At 41.9% G+C, this 22065-nt stretch overlaps 1 protein-coding gene across 1 annotated transcript in view; it reads right to left on the reverse strand.

Annotated features, from left to right (window-relative positions):
* Positions 1 to 1757: 1757 nt before the first annotated feature.
* LOC124718983 (ELMO domain-containing protein 2) overlaps positions 1758 to 22065 on the reverse strand; it is a 27913-nt gene continuing 7605 nt past the window's right edge. Inside the window, exon 2 of the mRNA XM_047244654.1 lies at positions 1758 to 2976. Within this exon, the coding sequence (XP_047100610.1) occupies positions 2478 to 2976 (499 nt within the window). The 3' untranslated portion in view covers positions 1758 to 2477. The remainder of the gene's footprint in view (positions 2977 to 22065) is intronic.

The raw sequence follows: 22065 nt of genomic DNA on the forward strand, positions 1-22065 counted from the left end.
AGAGAATTAAACGAGGGAGAAGCAGGTTTTATGGCTCAACCAGACTATAACAAACTATAGGATGACGAGGGAATATGTTATTTGATAACAGAGGGAAGTGTGTGTGTGTGTGTGTGTGTGTGTGTGTGTGTGTGTGTGTGTGTGTGTGTGTGTGGTCAGCAGTTTCAAATACATCAGAACCAACAAAGTATAAAATAGTGAGATTCAATTGCATTTAAGGACAAACTGTTGAACATAATGCAAGTGACTACAATTATATTTAACAATTATCACAGGTATTTGTACAGTAATAAACAGAAATGACAATGATTCTAACAGAGAGGAAATAGTTACAAGCAGCAGAAATGGGAATTTTGAAGACAGACGGTACACAAGAAGACAGAAATACAAATTTCAGTACGAATATATGAGAAAAAAAAGGACCATCCATATGCTCCATTCCAAATTATTTTTATAATACAGTACATTTTGTGCACATTCATTTTCTTAGTGGTGTGTGGTCTAATTGGAGAAACAACTAACAGTAAACAGTTACATGCAGTTTTGGAAATTCAGTTAGTAGAGGCCATATGAAATGGTCTGCAGTTCAAGTACAGCTAAGGCTCTCCACATTCTACCATATAATGGTGGTTTGCTTTAGGTTTATTTAGTGTGTGAAAATTGCCAATCAGTTTACAGGTTGGTGAATATTTCAGGCCTAAAAAACAAATAATAAAAATAAAAAAATAGTAAAAACTGAGAATCCCTGAATACCAGAAGCTGATTGTCCAAGAACCTAAAGACAAAGACGACTGCCCAACTTTTCTTCTTCTTATTCCATTGAACAAACTCAACTTCAATAAACCAAGTCTCTTTTGTTCACTGGTGGTAATATTGCCCTGTCAGCACAGTTTGGCAAGTTGGAAAATCTAGAGGTCTCAAGAGGATGCCTCTACAAGTTTACATGACAAAAAAATTCACGTTGTTAATAATGTTTTAATTTTTGAGAGTGTAAAACATAACACTGTTAAATCAAATACAATTGTTCCTCGGACTTTTATGAAATGTATAGCTACTGCCACATGGACGAGGCAGTACCAAAACACGAATGTATGAAAATGTAACTAATTAAATCTCTTAATTACTGTGAATGTAAAAGCTGAGCTTCTGTCATATCAAATATGATAGTTAGTTTGATTTTAAGGAATAGAATTGCTTCTGATGAGAGTGTTATTTCAGGCCTACCCATGTGTTCCACAGAGCTAGAATGGCCACAGAAGAGCAAAAGTCGGCACTATGCTACAAGGGGTGTTGCCTGGTGGACGAGTAGGGGAATCCCACAATTCAGAAGCCAAGGTTTTCGGTTCAATGCCTAATTGGTCCTAGGATGTTTTCATCCAACTTCCTGTTTCTTTCACATCTGGTAATATTTTGCGTATGTGACAAACACAAAGTTGGTGAGTTGTCAGGATTCCATTCTCCTATAACTGGCTGAGTAAGTCAGGACAATAGCAGCCCTACTCGTACAGAGACACCCAACTCTGCTCGTCCAAAAGTCCTCGCCCATTATTAACTGCTCTGCCAAATAGATGAGGAAACGTTTTTTACTGAGTAACATACGGAATGACAAGTTCAAGTAGAATAGTCATCTCGATACAATAAAGTAACAGGGGAGCATGTAACTGCACGGTTGTTAACCACACAAATCTTCAATATTATGAGGGGTGTATAGTCAACTTATTATTATTATTATTATTATTATTAACAAGCATCTCTTTTCTGTTTATTGAACACAGAAATATTCCATTCATTTATTATTTCCATCCTGAATGCATGTATTCAATTTTTCAAAGTCATGCACAGGCAATATTTTTCTAGTATCCACAGCCACAAAAAAATATCACATAATAAATATAACACACACAAGTTAGCTCTGACGACACTGTCAGAGGTCTTTGCAATCTTAAACACTAAGAGAAAATAATTCTCATAGATTCTATGAACACATTTAACACTGTGCATTCTCAATTACTGAAATACTATTTGTTGCGACCTGTATAACGCAACAGTCTCATACTTGAAAAAGTAAGGACTTAACAGGATATTTAAAAATTGCAAACAAAATCAAATAAATAAGCACAAATGGAATCTTACAGTCTTACAATAACCAAAGTCGATACAATAAAATTCAAATAAAAACAATAGTTCATAATACATGCATGATATGCCAAAAGAGAAAAAAAAGAAACGAAGCCTGCATAATAAGTAAAACTTTGGTGGAGATGATGACCATTATATCACATCATATGACACTCTACAACTCATTCTTGTTAAGAGACTTTGTGATTTTCTTTTGAGGAACTTCAAATCTGAAAGCCCATCCATGTCACATTCTGCATCCTGGTGACAACTTTCTGGCAAGAAAGGACAGGGAAGAAATGTGCAAAAGGAGAGGTAACAATTCTAGCGAATGTCACTAGCCGCTCCAGGTAACCTAACTATATATTGTCTACTGATATGTTCAACCTGAAAATTGTAGTTGGGTTAGTGAGAGATGTGCGGATGGCACTTTCGAAACGCTCCTTGATACGTGCGAAGTCCATAACATTCTCAGGTTTGGACTCTATCCAGAACCTGTCAAACTCGTAGAACAGGAAGCAATAGAACTGGTGGAAGGACGATATGGCGGGGCAGCCGCGGGCGACGTTGAAGAAGTGCGTCTTGGCCGTGCCGTCCTTCAACATGTGGTAGGCCATGCTAGTCAGGTTGATGCCGACGATGGCGAAGGCATACCCGTAACGGGGGTGGTGCGAGTGAGACAGCACGTGGCACGCAGCCCCGGGGTACTCCTGGGCAAAGTATATCAGGTTCTCGAGCCCCAGGAGACCCATGCCGCGGAAGTCCGTCTTGGGGTCTTCCCCCTGGAAACCGATATACTGCCACTGCTTCGTAACACGCGACTCCAAAGGTTTGTCGGGCATCAGTAGCTCCCACAACCTGGAAAGGAGAGAACACTGTAAGAACACTGGACAGAAAGGCCACAGATTTTCAGCAGATTTCAGCTAATTGTGTTTATAATGCATTACAAGGTGTGATCAAAAAGTAACTGGAATTTTTTAATTTTGCAGGCTTTATACATCCAATTTTCATAAACTTTTTTATTTTATTGGTGTACATATTCCTGATGTATGTTTGAATGTTCAGTTTTTATTGTTTATTGTTGACAGCCGAAAAGGTTACATGTGTTTTCGAGTGATCAGTAAAATTTTTATTTTTGGAAACACTGGGTCAAAGAATTTGCATTACATTTTGCTTGAAACATGGAATGAAGTGCAGCACCACTTTCAAAATGTTGCCTGTGGCCCTTGGCGACTTTGCTACACGTAAGACAAAAGTTTGATAGTAGTATAAATTTTCCAAAGAGGGTTGAGAAGACTAGTGACGACGACTGCCCTCGACACCCTAGCATATCATTACCGATGACAATGTGGAAGAAGTAAAGAAAACAGTTCTGGAAAATTACAATCAGACACTTCATGAGATCTGTCACACGACATAACATCTGACATATTTAAACTTTTTTTTTTTTCTTTTTTTTTTTATTAATTCAGACACCGTAGTTGTTTCTCTTGAAGTAGAGGTCCTGTTAATCAGTGCCTCTCAAATCATGTGTGTAGACGAGGAAAGGTTCGACCTCTTCATGTTCTGCAGCTATTACTGGAGCAATAGTCAAACCATGAAAAAACACATCATTACTTTCCTTTTACAAACATATGTTTCCTTGAATGGGTGTACAGGTTCTAAGCAAAGAAGGGAAAGCAGAAAGGTGGAAGGAGTATATAGAGGGTCTATACAAGGACAATGTACTTGAGGACAATATTATGGAAATGGAGAAGGATGTAGATGAAGATGAAATGGGAGATACGATACTGCGGGAAGAGTTCGACAGAGCACTAAAAGACCTGAGTCGAAACAAGGCCCCGGGAGTGGACAACATTCCATTAGAACTACTGACGGCCTTGGGAGAGCCAGTCCTGATAAAACTCTCATACATCTTGCTCACCAGATGGTAGACAGGCGAATTACCCTCAGACTTCAAGAAGAATATAATAATTCCGATCCCAAAGAACGCAGGTGCTGACAGTTGTGAAAATGACTAAACAATCAGTTTAATAAGTCACGGATGCAAAATACTAACGCATATTCTCTACAGACGAATGGAAAAACTGGTAGAAGCTGACCTCGGGAAAGATCAGTTTGGATTCCGTAGAAATGTTGGAACACGTGAGGCAATACTGACCCTACGACTTATCTTAGAAGCTAGATTAAGGAAAGGCAAACCTATGTTTCTAGCATTTGTAGACTTAGAGAAAGCTTTTGACAATGTTGACTGGAATACACTATTTCAAATTCTGAAGGTGGCAGGGGTAAAAAAACAGGGAGCGAAAGACTATTTACAATTTGTACAGAAACCAGATGGCAGTTATAAGAGTCGAGGGGCATGAAAGGGAAGCAGTGGTTGGGAAGGGAGTGAGACAGGGTTGTAGCCTATCCCTGATGTTATTCAATCTGTATATTGAGCAAGCAGTAAAGGAAACAAAAGAAAAATTCGGAGTAGGTATTAAAATCCATGGAAAAGAAATAAGAACTCTGAAGAGCAGTTGAACGGAATGGACAGTGTCTTGAAAGGAGGGTATAAGATGAACATCAACAAAAGCAAAACGAGGATAATGGAATGTAGTCGAATTAAGTCAGGTGATGCTGAGGGAATTAGATTAGGAAATGAGACACTTAAAGTAGTAAAGGAGTTTTGCTATTTGGGGAGCAAAATAACTGATGATGGTCGAAGTAGAGAGGATATCAAATGTAGACAGGCAATGGCAAGGAAAGCATTTCTGAAGAAAAGAAATTTGTTAACATCGAGTATTGATTTAAGTGTCAGGAAGTCATTTCTGAAAGTATTTGTATGGAGCGTAGCCATGTACGGAAGTGAAACATGGACGATAACTAGTTTGGACAAGAAGAGAATAGAAGCTTTCGAAATGTGGTGCTACGGAATAATGCTGAAGATTAGATGGGTATATCATATAACTAATGAGGAAGTATTGAATAGGATTAGGAAGATGTTTGTGGCACAACTTGACTAGAAGAAGAGATCGGTTGGTAGGACATGTTCCGAGGCATCAAGAGATCACCAATTTAGTACTGGAGGGCAGCGTGGAGGGTAAAAATCATAGAGGGAGATCAAGAGATGAATACACTAAGCAGATTCAGAAGGATGTAGGTTGCAGTAGGTACTGGGAGATGAAGAAGCTTGCACAGGATAGAGTAGTATGGAGAGCTGCATGAAACCAGTCTCAGGACTGAAGACAACAACAACAAAAATATGGGGGGAGGGGGATATGAATTGACTGAATGGACAAAAACAGAGTTATATAGGGTGAGTATTTGAGAAAACAAATAGTAGTAGCCAATTTTTAAAATGGCTTCTGGATGCATTTGTACATAATGGGTGGCATCTCCACAGGAAGACTGATATGAATGTGTCACAGTTGCAGTGTCAAAACATTAGCCGACTTCCAATACAATAATCTCTAGAAGTCCTCGATGCCATGCAGGTAATTTGCATCAAGGTAAAATGCTGCAAGACATCAGCTGTGATCAGAAAAATCACCTGGCAGTTATGGTGCCAAGGGAAAAAAAGAAGACACTGTACTGCAGAAAACTGCAGAGGAATTCTGAGAACAATGGGCTGCAAATGCAGTATAGGTTTGTCCATAGTGTGTCTGGTCTGTATCACAGGAAGTGAGTACCGTCACCTAAACATAATATAGATATACACTGCATTATTTTATTTGCTGTGATGTATTCCACTTAAAATATATGTTCTGTCTAGGGTGACACATACAGGGTGGCGCACGAAATGTGTTACCAATTGTTTCTTTCACAATTTACGACGCACATTAGATATCCCACTGGGATCTATACAGCAGTACCAGCAGAGCTTGGAAAAACAAATGAGTTACAAAATGACTTGTAATTCACGATGCTGCCACTAGGAGACTAGTAAGCAGCAATGGCTGACAATGGAAGACTGACAACACAGCAACGATCGGCAATTGTGTTACTTTTTCATGAAACAAAAAGCCTTGTTGTGATTCAGAGGTGCCTTCGACAACAGTTTAACACACAATGGGTCCCTTGCAAGGAGACCATCCACAGGCTGTACGATAAATCTGTACAGAAAGGAACAGTACTGGAAGCGAAGCCACCTCGGTCTAAGCCTGTTTGTTTGCCGGAGAATATTGAAGCGGTACGAGTTGCTGTACAGAGAAGTCCAGGGGAATCGTGTAGAAAGGCAGCAGTGCAGCTGGGAATATCCAGACACTCCGTTCAATGCATTCTTAATAGTGACCTCCATATGTACCCATACAAAATGAGCTATGCACAGGAGCTCACTGAAGAACACAAGCAGCAGAGACTACTGTTTGCTCAGTGGGCAGAGGATAGGGAAGAAACTCTCAACAATGTTTGGTTTTCAGATGAGGCACATTTTCGTTTAGACGGTGTGGTTAAAAAACAAAATGTACACTTTTGGGCCACTGAAAACCCACAAGTGCTTCACGAACGACAACATTATGCTCCGAGGATTACAGCGTGGGCAGCAATTTCCAGTCACGGACTTATTGGACCCTTTTTCTTTGAAGAAACTGTGAACAGCAAGCGTTATTTGAGCGTGCTTCGCAATAGCTTCATTCCACAGCTTCTTGCTATTGCCTTACCCTCCAACACACACTGGTTAATGCATGATGGAGCAAGGCCACATACTGCAAACACTGTATTGGAGATTTTACACGAGCATTTCGACACGCGGATCATTTCACTCAGCTTTCCAAGTCGCTTCAATGACTGACAAAATTGGCCCCCCAACAGTCCAGACCTCAATCCATGTGACTTTCTTCTTTGGGGGTACCAAAAAGAAAAAAATTTCCCAAAACATCCACATGATTTAATGGAGCTCAGAAGACTTATTCTTCAAGCTTGGAGTGAAATTACGGAAGACGTGTGCCGTAGGGTAATCACTAACTTCAGTGTTCGTTTGAAGGAAGTTAGGAAACGAAATGGTGGACATACTGAGCACGTGCTTGAGTTAGAACAAATCTCCATTGGCAGCTCTTCATTGTAGTATACGTTCCTTTCAAATTGTATTGACAATAAAGTTTATATTCAAAAACAAAATGGTAACACATTTTGTGCGCCACCCTGTATGTGCATTGCTTTTGTTTAAATCATTAAACATATGCATATCTATGATGAAGTCTTCTCGAGTTATCAGCCATGTCAAGGCATCATTCAGCAGCAATGTTTCAACAAGAATGAGATTTTCACTCTGCAGCGGAGTGTGCGCTGATATGAAACTTCCTGGCAGATTAAAACTGTGTGCCCGACCGAGACTAGAACTCGGGACCTTTGCCTTTCGTGGGCAAGTGCTCTACCAACTGAGCTACCGAACCACGACTCACGCCCGGTACTCACAGCTTTACTTCTGCCAGTATCTCGTCTCCTACCTTCCAAACTTTACAGAAGCTCTTCTGTGAACCTTGCAGAACTAGCACTCCTGCAGAGTGGAAATCTCATTCTGGAAACATCCCCCAGGCTGTGGCTAAGCCATGTCTCCGCTATATCCTTTCTTTCAGGAGTGCTAGTTCTGCAAGGTTCGCAGAAGAGCTTCTGTAAAGTTTGGAAGGTAGGAGACGAGATACTGGCAGAAGTAAGGCTGTGAGTACCGGGCGTGAGTCGTGCTTCGGTAGCTCAGTTGGTAGAGCACTTGCCCACGAAAGGCAAAGGTCCCGAGTTCGAGTCTCGGTCGGGCACACAGTTTTAATCTGCCAGGAAGTTTCAATGTTTCAACAAGTTTCCTAGTTGTCATCTTCAGGTGAAATGTCGGGTTCGTGATCTGTGTGGGTCTTTAGAGCCGCTGAACTGCAGGTTCCTCTCACTGGCTTGCGTCAGCAGCACTAATTGCCGGGGTGTCGCGGACAGTGGTGGGGAGGGGTCGCAGTCTATGCTGGTGGTGGGGGGGTTCCCTGTGTGCTGGCAGGTCTGTACTTTGCATCTTTGCTGGGCCAGTCCATTCCCATCCACTGCCTTCACCGGTTTTGCATCATAGTGTTCTTGACGTATTTTTGTTGTTGCTGCATCCCATGTGGTGCTAAGTTGGAAACCACTATCTAGGTTGATGATGTTGTCATGGACTCTTATCTCCATAGCCTCTTTAAAGATTGAACCCCAGAACCCGTTCCCCCTCCACAGCAGTTCTGTCTGTTCAAAATAAAACATATGATTTTCCTTGAATTTGTGTTCCATCACTGCAGATTCCACAATTTGGTCCGAGCAAACGTCCCGAGCAGCGCTGTGATATACTTCGCTGCATCTGGCCTATGATTTGCTTGCCACACTCACAGCTGATGATGTAGATCTTAGGTGCCTGTATTCCTAGTTTTTCCTTCACTAAGCCCAGCATATTCTTGATTTTGGCAGATGAGTGAAAGACGGTTTTTAGGTCACTCTTTTCTAATATTGTGGCAATCTTTGGAGTGGGTGGCCCAGTGTAAGGACCCGACGCCAAGCCCTTAATGTCTTCTTCACGTACGTCTTCTCTCTTCATCTCGCTTGACCGGATAGCGCAACTTACCTGCGCCTCAAAACAGCCATTCTCGCAAAAGGTTTTCCTCAAATGGTGCAGTTCCTTGTCGCATTTGTCTTGTGTTCTGTGCACAAAGGTGGTCAGGGATTTGCGCTGTACCGGATGGTGGCAGGTATTGGTGTTAAGATACGGGTCAGTGTGTGTCTTCTTCCTGTAAATGGAATGATCTAACATGCAGTCAACCCCCCTCCTATACCGTGATGCTGAGGAAAAGTAGAGATCTGTTTTCTTCCGCCTCCACGGTGAATTTAATATTGACATGTATGCTGTCAAGTAGTTAAGATATTCTTGTAGATTTTCCTTTGTCACGCAGCCAAATTACGCATGTGTCGTTCAAGTAGCAGCAGAACACCTTCGGTTTCAGGCAAGCCAGTTTGAGAGACATTTCTTTGAAGTGTTCCATGTATAGGTTTGCAATATGTGGCACCAGAAAGGAACCCAAGGCAACTCCATATGTCAGTAGAATTTACCACCACACTGGAAGTATGTGGTGTGAGTGCATGGTGAAACAGTTCCACTGTGTTTTCATCAAAGTGGCCCTTAGTTATGTCGAGGAGTCCTCAAGAGGGGCACGACATGAAAGCGGACTAGGATGGCATCTTTGTCCAGACATGTCCCTCAAAGTACCTTCACAAACTCTCAAGTTTAACACAGTGAGCACAATGTGACACAAGAGGCTTCAATAGCTGCACCAGGTGTTTGGCTACTCCACAAATTGGTGAATTTATTGTGTCCACTACTGGATGTAGTGAAACTCTCTTCTGGTGTATCTTTGGAAGTCCATACAGGCACAGTGGTATCGGTGCTCAGAGGTACAGCCATCTAGCTATATCCTTCTGTTCGTGAGTCTTTTACCAGCGAGTTGATCTTCCTCGTCAAGCTGATGTAGGATCTTTCTTTACTTGTTTGTAAGCTGGACCTTGTAAAAGGATCTGAATGCTCTACCAGTAGTCACTTCCATCACATTGCCCTTGTCTACCACTAGAACTACTTTATCTTTCTCTTCTCGCAGGTCGCGTATCGTCCTGCGTTCAGCCACGGAGATGTCAGTTTTCAGAGTTTTTCCCCTTTTTTCAAGACCGTGCAAGTCTCCCTTCTGAACTGTTTGGCAGTGTCAGACACCCCTTCTAGAGGCACTCATCTGGCACTGCCTACGCAGACGAGGCAGAGGACCCTGTAGTTCGGCGGCTATAACGACCCGGACAGGACACGAAACCAACACCTCGCCGGAAGATGACAATTGGGAAACTCTGTGAAACATAGCCACAGAGCGACACCTTGACTCAGCTGACAACCCGAGAAGACTTCAGCGTTGAGATTCGCCAACAAAATATAAAATTGCATATATGGATATGCATATATGGATAAGCAGAAAGGTGGAAGGAGTATATAGAGAGCCTATACAAGGGCGATGTACTTCCAGACAATATTATGGAAATGGAAGAGGATGTAGATGAAGATGAAATGGGAGATATGATACTGCGTGAAGAGTTTGACAGAGCACTAAAAGACCTGAGTCGAAACAAGGTCCCAAAAATAGACAACATTCCTTTAGAACTACTGACAGCCTTGGGAGAGCCAGTCCTCACAAAACTCTACCATCTGGTGAGCAAGATGTATGAGGCATGCAAAATACCCTCAGACCTCAAGAAGAATGCAATAATTCCAATCCCAAAGAAAGCAGGTGTTGACAGATGTGAAAATTGCCGAACTATCAGTTTAATACGCCACAGCTGCAAAATACTAACACGAATTCTTTACGGACGAATGGCAAAACTGGTAGAAGCCGACCTCGGGGAAAATCAGTTTGGATTTCGTAAAAATGTTGGAACACTTGAGGCAATACTGACCCTGCGACTTATCTTAGAAAATGGATTAATGAAAGGAAAACCTACATTTCTAGCATTTGTAGACTTAGAGAAAGCTTTTGACGATGTTGACTGGAGTACTCTCTTTCAAATTCTGAGGGTGGCAGGGGCAAAATACAGGGAGCGAAAGGCTATTCACAATTTGTACAGAAACCAAATGGCAGTTATAAGAGTCGAGGTACGTGAAAGGAATGTAGTGGTTGGGAAGGGAGTGAGACAGGGTTGTAGCCTCTCCCCGATGTTATTCAATGCATATATTGAGCAAGCAGTAAAGGAAACAAAAGAAAAATTCAGAGTAGGTTTTAAAATCCATGGAGAAGAAATAAAAACTTTGAGGTTCGCCAATGACATTTTAATTCTGTCAGAGACAGCAAAGGAGCTGGAAGAGCAGCTGAACAGAATGGATAGTGTCTTGAAAGGAGGGTATAAGATGAACATCAACAAAAGCAAAACAAGGATAATGAAATGTAGTCGATGTAAGTCGGGTGATGCTGAGGAAATTTGATTAAGAAATAAGCCACTTAAAGTAGTAAAGGAGTTTCCTATTTGGGGAGGAAAGTAACTGATGATGGTCGAAGTAGAGAGGATATAAAACGTAGACAGGCAATGGGAAGAAAAGCGATTCTGAAGAAGAGGAATTTCTTAACATCGAATATAGATTTAAGCGTCAAGAAGTCGTTTCTGAAAGTATTAGAATGCAGTGTAGCCATGTATGGAAGTGAAACATGGACGATAAATAGTCTGGACAAGAAGAGAATAGAAGCTTTTGAAATGTGGTGTACAGAAGAATGCTGAAGATTAGATGGATAGATCACATAACTAATGAGGATGTATTGAATAGAATTGGGGAGAAGAGGAGTTTGTGGCACAACTTGACTAGAAGAAGGTATCTGTTGGTAGGACATGTTCTAAGGCATCAAGGGATCACAAATTTAGTATTGGAGGGCAGCAGGGAGGGTAAAAATCATAGAGGGAGGCCAAGAGATGAATACACTAAGCATATTCAGAAGGATGTAGGTTGCAGTAGGTACTTGGAGATGAAGAAGCTTGCACAGGATAGAGTAGCATGGAGAGCTGCATGAAACCAGTCTCAGGACTGAAGATCACAACAATAACAACAACAACAACAAATATTTAACTTAGAGAAGTTGGAAATGAAAATTACTTCAGGCAGAAATGGGTTAAACTGGTCCGCACGCATACTCTCAGATACTTCATGTAAGTGACTGCACCCAGCGATCAATCAGCCATCATGTAATAGTGAGTCTTTCCACCTATATCACAAAATGTTACATTTTGTTTATGTTTAGAGTCCACTGACAATCCGCGTATCAACTGTCGACCTTCTACCAGTCTTCCCGCATTTTGCTACCATTTTCTAGCACTGCTGCTTATCTATTTACAACCTGCGACTTATCTAAGGCATTTTACTTTGTGAATGTATTTTCCTAGATAAACTGAAGTTATATGACATTGATGGTGTAACCAACCAATGGTTAATGTCAAATATAACCAAAAGAATGCAGGAAGATGTACTTAGTAATCACAGCACAGTACGGGAATGTAATTCTGACTGGGGAGAAATCACATGTAGAGTTCCGTAAGGCTTAAACTTAGATACACTTGTTCCTCATGTGTGAATGATCTTCCATCTAATGTACAACAAGCAGAATTAGTGCTTTTTGCAGATGACACTAATACTGTAATCAATCCAATCACACATACAGAAACAGAAGAAATAGTAAACAAAGTTATTAAGAGGAGATGTAATGGATTTTGGTAAAAAAAAAAAAAAAAAAAAAAAAAAAAAAAAAAAAAAAAAAAAAAAAAAATCGAGTTTTCAAAAATATTTTTTCCTTGATCTACGCAGATTAATCTATGTTGTGTGTGAATTTAATCGTGGCAGCAGCTTTAGAAATGTCTTTACCTTGTTAAACTGATTAACTCTGCACTGGCGACCATTCCCACCTTTTCTGACATTTGGGGAACTACTTGCTTCAGCGGAATTTTTGTCAGTGCAAAGGCTATTTTCTTTCAATAAGTTTGGCTGACAGGTATATTTCTGGCTGACATCTATATATTTGCCTGAAAACTTTCTTGTGTGTCTTATTTATGTTTTGACAACACTAACACATATTAGTTCGTGTAAGTCAAGATTTATGCATAATGGGTGGTGGAAAAACTGTGTTAGGAAATGGAGGTTTCATGGAAGTCTTTCTACCAACAAAAAAGATGAAGCAAGTCGAAATGAAGAACACAAGCTCCCAGCTTCAGCATCGAAACTTGGGACAGGGGAATTGTACAGGTGTGTGAAGTTGATTTGGATTCCACTGGATTCAGACTTATTGATTTAGAGCTGTTTTCATTTCATGTGTTAGGCATAAAAATACAGAATGCACAACTGTTGTTGAAGAAAGAAGAGTGGGAATAGCTTGTGATTTTAAATTAATTTGTAATTCGTGTGGCTATGAATTTTCATTTTCCTTCTTTAAAAAAATGAAATAAAATAAAATAAAAACTGACACTGGTACCTATCAAAGCAATTTTAGGCTGGCACATGCTCTGAGATGCCTCTGACAGTGGTTTTCTGAACATGCCTCCACCTTGAGCAAGGTTTGAAAAAAAAAATAAAGAAATGTCTGATACCGTATGCGATACTGCTAAAGTTTCTAGAAAGAAAGCAAGGGAGGAATTGGTGGAAATAAACCAAAAAGAAATAGATCCTGGGGCAGATATTCATGATAGTGAATCTCCTACAAATGTTACTAACCTGTGAATCTCCTACAAATGTTACTGACCTGTGTGTGCCTGTAGATGGGACCTGGATGAAAATGGGTCACTCATCTCTGTATGGAGTTGCATCTGTTATTGGTACTGATTCGGGTCAAGTTTCAGATGTAGAAATTATGTCTAGATACTACCACCAGTGTGCAAATTGGAAAATGTACCATGCTCTAAAAATTATAGTGGCTCAAGTGGGGGCATGGAGGCTGCTGCAGTTGTGAGGATGTTTTCCAGACCTGAGGACCAGTATGGTGTTAGATATACTAAATACTAATGGGGACTCCTCTTCGTTCAAAGATAAAAATCCACACAATACAACAATAAAAAAGTTGGAATGTGTTGCCCACATCCAAAAGAGGCTTGGTGGTAGACTTCATTAGTTGAAAGAGAAGAAAGGTGAAGTATTTGAGGATGGAAAGACACTAGGAGGAAAAGGCAAGATTACTCTGAAAGAAACTGATTCTCTTCAATTATTTTATGGGAGAGCTATCAGGAAAAAAAAAAAAAAAAAAAAAACACAATTTAGAGGCAATGAGGTGTGCTGTGTGGGCAATTTTTTTTTTTCCTCCGCAAACTATCCACTGACCAAACACCAATACACAACCTGTGTCCGAAAGACAATTAGTGTAAGTTCAGCAACAGAAATGAAATGTATTCACATAAACACTCATTATCAGAACCTATTATTAATGCAATTATGCACACATTCAGGTTTCTTCCAAACATCAATGTAATGAGGAAATGTCTTCAAGGACAGACACAAAATGCAAATGAAAGCTTCAACAATTTTATTTGGATTAGATGCTCAAAAGAAAACTTTCTGTGGAGTTTAAGTACTCAAAATAGGTGTCTATTATGCAGTTTTATGTTACAAGAGCTGCATCAAACCAGTCTCAGGACTGAAGACCACAACAACAACATGTTACAATGATGGAAATAATGGCAGAATTGAAGTGCTGAAGAGAGTTGGTCTGTTTACAACAAAAGCATTTTACACCATCGACATGAGCAGGGTCAAGAAACCTAACAGATCAGTCAGTGCCTCACCTGCAAATACAGGCCAGCCATATTCGAAGAGGAGAAAAGAGAAACCTGGAGGATGAGGAGTACCAGTACAGAGGATTTTAAAATTGAGGTAAGCTTATTACATGTGTGGCAACAGCCTTGCCGCAGTGGATACACCAGTTCCCGTGAGATCACCTAAGTTAAGCGCTGTCGGGCGTGGCCGGCACTTGGATGGGTGACCATCCAGCCACCATGTGCTGTTGCCATTTTTCGGGGTACACTCAGACTCTTGATGCCAATTGAGGAGCTACTCGACCGAATAGTAGCGGCTCCGGTCAAAGAAAACCATCGTAACGACCGGGAGAGCGGTGTGCTGACCACACGCCCCTCCTATCCGCATCCTCAACCGAGGATGACACGGCGGTCGGATGGTCCCGATGGGCCACTTGTGGCCTGAAGACGGAGTGCTTACTACATGTAGAAGTATGAGAAAAAAAATTGTTGAACCTCATTTTCTCTGTTTTACATTTTTCATATTATTAGAAACCTTTTCTCTAAATGTATGTGTGTTAATGCTATGAAATATTCAGGAACTGTTTGCAACGTGTTGCTGTCTCCCTAGAACTAAAAAATACAAGCTCCTGCAATTACATTCTGATTTTTGATGATTGTATGTAGAAAAAAAAAAAAAAGGTTAATTTTGGATGCGCAAAATTTAAAAATCAGTTAATGATACAATTTGTAAAATAAATTAATAACTGTAGTTCAGTGGTCTCATACGTCTCAGAACACTACAATAACATTTCCAGATTGATCACACAATTAGAATTTGAGTTACGGCTTTTTATATTAAAAAAAAATTAAAAATTTAAATTTCTGGAAAAATAGTAATCCTACATATTTTATTGTATTTTTCCGTTAAAACACAGCTCTTTTGCTTTACACATGCAAAATTTTAGATTTGTACATTAATAAATAAGGCTGTAATGAATTTTTAAATGAATGTTTACATTTTTCGTTATAGCCTCCCTTTCAAGTATCATTGGCTGGTTTTGTGCAATATTCTGTTCCTCACATATAGGGGTATTACACCAATGATAAGTGTAATACATGGTAAGAAAACAATAAACATGGTGGAAAAAAAATTTGTGTGTCGATATTGATGAGAATTTAAACTGAAAAAAGCACATTTTGGAACTCCTGAAGCAACTTAATTCAGCCACATTTGCACTTAAAATTATTGCAAATCTTCAGGTGACAGAAATCAGTAAGTTCACATATTCCGCTTACTTTCATTCAGTAATGCCATACGGAATAATATTCTGCAGTAATTCATCTTTAAGAAACATTTCGTTGCTCAAAAACGTGTTCTAGGAATAATATGTGGTGCACACGCACAATCATCATGTAGACACCTAAGAAGTTGGGCATTCAGACCGGTTACTACTTCACAGTATATTTATTCTCTCATGAAGTTTGTTGTAAACAATCCACTACAGATCGAAAGGAACAATGATGTACACAATTACAATACCGGAAGTAAAAATGACATTCATTACTCCCCCAAGAGCCGCTCTGGTAAGGAGACAAAAGGTCCAGAGATTTGAGGACCCAATAAAGCCGACAAGCCACCATTTGTTCAAGTAGCTTGCAGGGGATGTTGGTCAGGCCGATCGGCCAGTAACTATCGAGGGACGACAGCTCGTTACTGGGCTTAATGACAGGAACCACAATACTGCCCCTCTGCTGAGATGGGAGAACATCTTGGAGTCAAATACAGCTACATAACTGGAGGAGATATTATCATTGTGGAGAAATGAGGTCACAGAGCAATTGGCTGTGGATGGAATTGGTACCAGAGACTGAATTGTGGGAAGAGGAGAGGATCTGAAGACGTCCCCATTCAGTGAAAGGTTCATTGTAGGATTCTGCATGACAAGGGGTAAAACATAAGCAGAAAGCTTCAGCCTCTTGTTTCCGGAAGAGGAATGTGGCTGCATAGAATGATGATGCCAATGCTGTCACAAAATGGGTCTCAAGTTGTTCCACTAGAAGTGCCGGGTACGTTCGAAGGCCACCAGGGAGAACAACGCCCGAGAAGTAAGAGAGCCATTGACAACAGCAGACGGTGCAGAGAAAAGCCCACAGTCGTGAAAAAGGGACAGAAGAACCTAGGGAGGAGACAAAGCATTCACAACACATCCACTTGCTCCGTTTGATTAAGTAACGGGCTTTCGCACAAAGGTGTTTAAAAGTAACAAGACTGTCTGAGGACGGGTGCCACTTAAGTTATTTATGGGATCAGCCAGCGGTGAAAGGGGCCAGTCGAGAGGATGACAGCAATGCCAGCAGTGTGAATAATAGTATCAGACAACTTCATCAATACAAGCTGACAAAGAGAGGGATAAACACAACCTGGGAGGTATATCGAAGCCAACTGGTGTGACGGATAGTCTGGCAGGGTAACCCGGCCACCAGGAGACGGAAAGGTAACGAGAGAATCTCAAAGAGAACTGGTCACCGTCACATAGGTCATCGTACAGTGATCATAGTAATGAAGGGAGAAGGGGAGGGGAAGTGGGGGAGAGACCAGTGACGAAGAAAGTGCCATAAGCAGCACTGAAATGTGTAGGGGAATCACCATTAAAAAGGCACAGGTCATGGTCCACAAGGAACTGGTCTATGAGGAGACCCCAATAACAAGGAGGAGAACAGCCCCAAAGTGAGTGATGGGCATTAAAATCCCCGAGGAGGAAGAAGGGAGAGGAGAGTTGCCGAAGGAGGGCAGTGGGTGTAGGTGGCCTGTCAGGAGGTAGTAGAGAAGGCGAATGGTGACTGCAGAGTCCAAGTGGATCTAGATGGCCATTGCTTGCAATGTGGTACAAAGGGAGATGCATGTAGTAACAATGTCTGCACAGGCCAATGTGCAAACACTCTGGAAGCCCTCAAAGTGCTGACACTATTAAGACAAAGCACAGGCCCCACGAAGTGGGTATTAGTAAAATGAGATTACTATACCAGGTGTACCAGTATGAAATGAGTGTTAAGATACAAATGTGCCGATAGGGAACATTTGTTGTTAACGAGCCTTAATTTTTGTTTGTTTGTTTGGTATGACATCTGTCAAATATATTTAGTATACAGCAAGTCATGTAACAAACAACATCATATGTTTTCATCGTGGTAACAATGTCGAATTTTGTACCAGAAAGTGATGATTTGCAGAAAGCATTAATTTTTTGTTTTCATTTTTAAAAAGTGCTGCAGAGTTGCATTGAATGCTTGTCAAGGCATATGGTGCTCGTGCTCCTTCAGAAGCAACATGCAAAAGATGGTTTCAACGCTTCAGAAATAATGATTTTGATGTAAGAAATGAAGAACGTGGAAGACCACCAAAAAAGTTCAAAGATGCCGAATTGCAAGCAATATGGGATGAAGATGATACTTTGAGTCAGAAGCAAATGGCAGCATTGCTAAATGTTGCACAACAAACAATTTCTGACCGTTTGAAAGCTATGGGAAAAATCCAAAAGTGTGGAAAATGGGTGCCACATGAATTGAATGAAAGATATGGAAAACCGAAAAACCATTTGTCAAATTTTGCTTCAAAGACATGAAAGAAAATCAATTTTGCTGGCAATGAAAAATGGATTTATTTTAAGGACCATAAATGGGAAAACATCATGGGTTAATCTGGGACAACCATCAACATCGACTACAAAACCAGATTGGTTCGGCAATAAGACAATCCTCTGTGTTTGGTGGGATCAGAAAAGGATCATGAGCTTCTAAAACCCAGTGAAACTGTGAATACTAATTGCTACAGACAACAAATGATCAATTTGAACTATGCATTGATCAAAAAAAGACCAGAATGGGCCAGAAGACATAGCAAAGTAAATTTTTTACACGACAATGCACCAGCACACAAAGCAAAACTGGTTCAGGATACAATCAAAACACTTGGCTGGGAGTTGCTACCCCACCTGCCGTGTTCACCAGACTTGGCCCCTTCCGACTACCATTTGTTTACATCAATGGGACACGCATTGGCTGAGGAACAATTCGATTCCTACGAAATAGTCGAAAATTGGCTGTGAGGTTGGTTTGCTTCAAAAGACGAACATTTCTATTGGCGTGGTGTCCACAATTTGCCAGAAAGGTAGTCAAAATGTACAGAAAGCAATGGTCAGAACTTTGAATAAAATGTTTTTACTTTTCAGTTCAAAATTAGTGTTTCATTTTCACAACAAACAAAAAAAAAAAAAAATGCTCATTTCATACCAGTAAACCTGGTAGAATGATACAAGCTGTGGCGTTGAAGAAAATAAGGAACTGCATCACTGGAAGGTGACGCTAGGATCTTTTACAATTTCATTGAAATGAAATGACGGTGTGGCACTGACGTCCGGGAGGCCCCATCTGGAGAAGTTAGGACGACGAGTAGCAAGTCTTATTTCAGGTGACGCCACACAGAGTTACTTTTGTGTCTGTGATGGTGAGACATGACACCCAGTCCACGAGAGGAGAAAATCTCCAACTTGGCCGGGTATCAAACCCGAGTCTGTTGCACAGTATGCAAACATGTTGCCACTCAGTTAAGCATGCACACAATTCCACTGAATAAGTACAGAATAGGAATCCAAATGGTAGGCAAACAGGCCAAAGCTGGTCACACCACCAGGTAACCACCTGTCACCAACAAGGACAGGTGACATCCATAAAGAAGAGCTCTGACTCTGGTTGTGATGAGGAGTCAGCACTTCTGGGGGCACCAGAGGGGGCCTCGTCCCAGGACCAGGTGTCTCCTCATCCTCTGTAGATCGAGGAGGGCAGGGTCCAGAGAGAGAGATAGCACACTTCAGAGAAATCTGGAACTGAGGAAGAGCAGGCAACCTTGAGGAACACAAACTGTGGGTCCAGTGGCTGATGTGCGGCAGCAGGTCTCTGGTCTGGGAGATGGTGGGGAGAGGGGATGGGTCCTGTGACGGGATTGGACGGGATTGCCATCACTGGGAAATGCCAAAGAAGGGCCCAACTTCTCCGGCTGAGTAGGGATAGCGGCATGTGGAGGGGGCTTAGGAACTGCAGGGGAGGAGGAGAGGTGTGGAGGGGAGGGGGGGATTGAGGTAAGGAGGATGGAGAAGCAGGAAAGGAGGTAACAGAGGCACGGTGAAGACAGTCATATTTTAGACAAGTCCCAGTGTAGGATAAACAATCAAGGAAGTTCCCAGAATGAGATCTTCCCTCTGCAGCAGAGTGTGCACTGATATGAAACTTCCTGGCAGATTAAAGCTCTATGCCAGACCGAGGCTCAAACTCAGGAGCTTTGTCTTTTGTGGGCAAGTGCTCTACTAACTGAGCTACCCAAGCACAACTCACAACCTGTCCTCACAGCACTTGCCCCCGAAAGGCAAAGGTCCCGAGTTCGAGTCGGTCTGGCACACAGTTTTAATCTGTCAGGAAGTTTCAATCAAGGAAGTTGTACTACTGAATATTCTTTCCTTTCTTATAAACCAGACAATTTGGTGAAAGTTGAGAGTGACAGTCATGACAAATAATGCACACAGGTGGTGGAACACAGGAGCTTCCCTTATGGAGTGGCTGTCCACATTCACTTGCAGCAATGGTCTGCTGTACAGCAGGAAGACATGTGCCTCCCTTCCCCGGGAGATACTCTAAAATACCCAAATACAGGCTTCGGTATTGATGCAACTGTCCTTACAGCCTTTCTGAACATTCAGAATGACATGAATGTACCATCTTTCCTAACTGGCTCAGAGTTCCTCAGCAGTTTGAAGGGTGAGCTCCTTATGAAAAATGACACTCTGAGCCATATTTAAAGACTGATGAGAAGTTATAGACACTGGGATGTTGTTGAGATTGTGACAAGCAAATCCTACCACATTGTACCCATAGAGTCCACTCTGCCAAACTTCTCTTCTACAGTTCCCACAAATAATAATGACTAGATGGTGATGGAAGTGTCCCCGTCAGGCCTGTTGGAGACCAGGTAGAAAGCATTTCAACCCAAGTTGCTGCACCTGGCCGTCCTCCCAAAGGAGTAGCCAGGGACGGGAAGGCTGTAGGGTCATAAGAAGTAACATTAAAGTGTCCATTCCCAACTAAAGAGATGGCTGTAGAACAGCCAGTGTTTTGGATCAAAATGTATGTCATACACCAAGCATGATACCACCCACTCTGATCAGGGGCTCTCCCCATGGGCACCACCTAGCCACAGCTAGGTGGCCACTGTCAGGAGTTCCGATGCTCCACCATGACAAGCAACCACTCCTTGGCATATATGGGGATGTAGCAGCTCAGGTACCAGAAGAGCGATACCTGCGTGGTCAGACGGCTCAGCCAGAGGAGTATGTAATGACTCCACCACAAGGACTGGCTGCCGTGCTGGCTTTATAGTGTTGAAAGGACAACAGCATTGAGGAAAAGATGGGAGAGGCAGTAAGAGCACCTGCAAAAGATGTTAAATAATGTGTCCTTCCCTAGTTGGCTCACACTATGGACACAAAACTGAGAAGGGGAGGTAAACTGCCCCCCCCCCCCCCCAAACAAAAAACCATAAGTGATGGCAGAAACCAGGAGGATAACTGGGCTGATATATACAAAGACACAGAGAGAAGGGAGAGAGGGGGCAGAGGGGAAGAAGTGAGGACATGAAGGGTGGGGCATGGGGAATGGAATGCAGCCTGGGATGTAAAAAGGTGCTCAATAGCTTGGGGGCCGTGTGCGCCGTGCACTAACGCGTGAAAGAGCTGCGAATCCCCTGGGGGCTTTCAAGTTTGGCACCAATCACCGTGTCTTACAACAGTTTTCATAACTTCAGAAATCCCCTATACGAGGCCTGTCTAAAAAGTATCCAAATATTTCGAATACCTGACGGAGTTGGGACTCTAATCCCCTTCAAGGTAGGCTCCTTCTGTTTGCAGACACTTAGCCCACCTATGCTTCCATTGCCAGAAACACCTCTGTAAGTCATCTTTTGGAATGGTGTTCAGTTCTGTCATCGCGTTCCGCATTATCTCTTCTCTACTCTCAAAACCGGATCCTTTCAGTGGTGTTTTCAATTTTGGAAACAACCAGATGTCGCAAGGAGCCATGTCTGGAGAGTAGGGAGGCTGGCAAACGTTTCCACGTTTGGCAAAAAAATGTTGGATGAAGTGGGATTAATGTGCGGAGGCATTGTCGTGATGCAGTTGCCAGTTTTTTGTCATCCACATGTCTGGTCTTTTGCGGTGAACTGCATCACGGAGTCGCCAGAGAACACTTTGATAGAACTACTTTGTCACTGTTTGTTCTTGCGGTTCATATTCTTGATGCACAATTCCACGGACAGCAAATAAGACAGTCAGCATCACCTCGATTTTGCTTCACACCTGTCGCACTTTCTTCGGCGTTGGACACTTGAAAGCTTCCATTGTGATGACCGTCTTTTTGTTTCTGGGTCATACCCGAACACCCATGCCTCATCTCCAGTAATAACAGTGTTCAGAAACCAAGGATCAGTGTTGGTGGTGTCCAAAAGATCCAGTGCAACATCAAAACAGAGGTCTTTTGTTCGAGAAACAAAAACTTTGGCACAAACTTCGCAGCCACTCGACGCATGTTCAAATCATCACGCAAAATTGCATGTGCAGAATCTTTACTCACGTCAAGCTCTTGGGCAATTTCCCGCACCGTCAAACGACAATCTGCCATCACCAA

This window comes from Schistocerca piceifrons, chromosome 10 (genome assembly GCF_021461385.2).
Source record: "Schistocerca piceifrons isolate TAMUIC-IGC-003096 chromosome 10, iqSchPice1.1, whole genome shotgun sequence".
Classification (NCBI taxonomy): Eukaryota; Metazoa; Arthropoda; class Insecta; order Orthoptera; family Acrididae; genus Schistocerca; species Schistocerca piceifrons.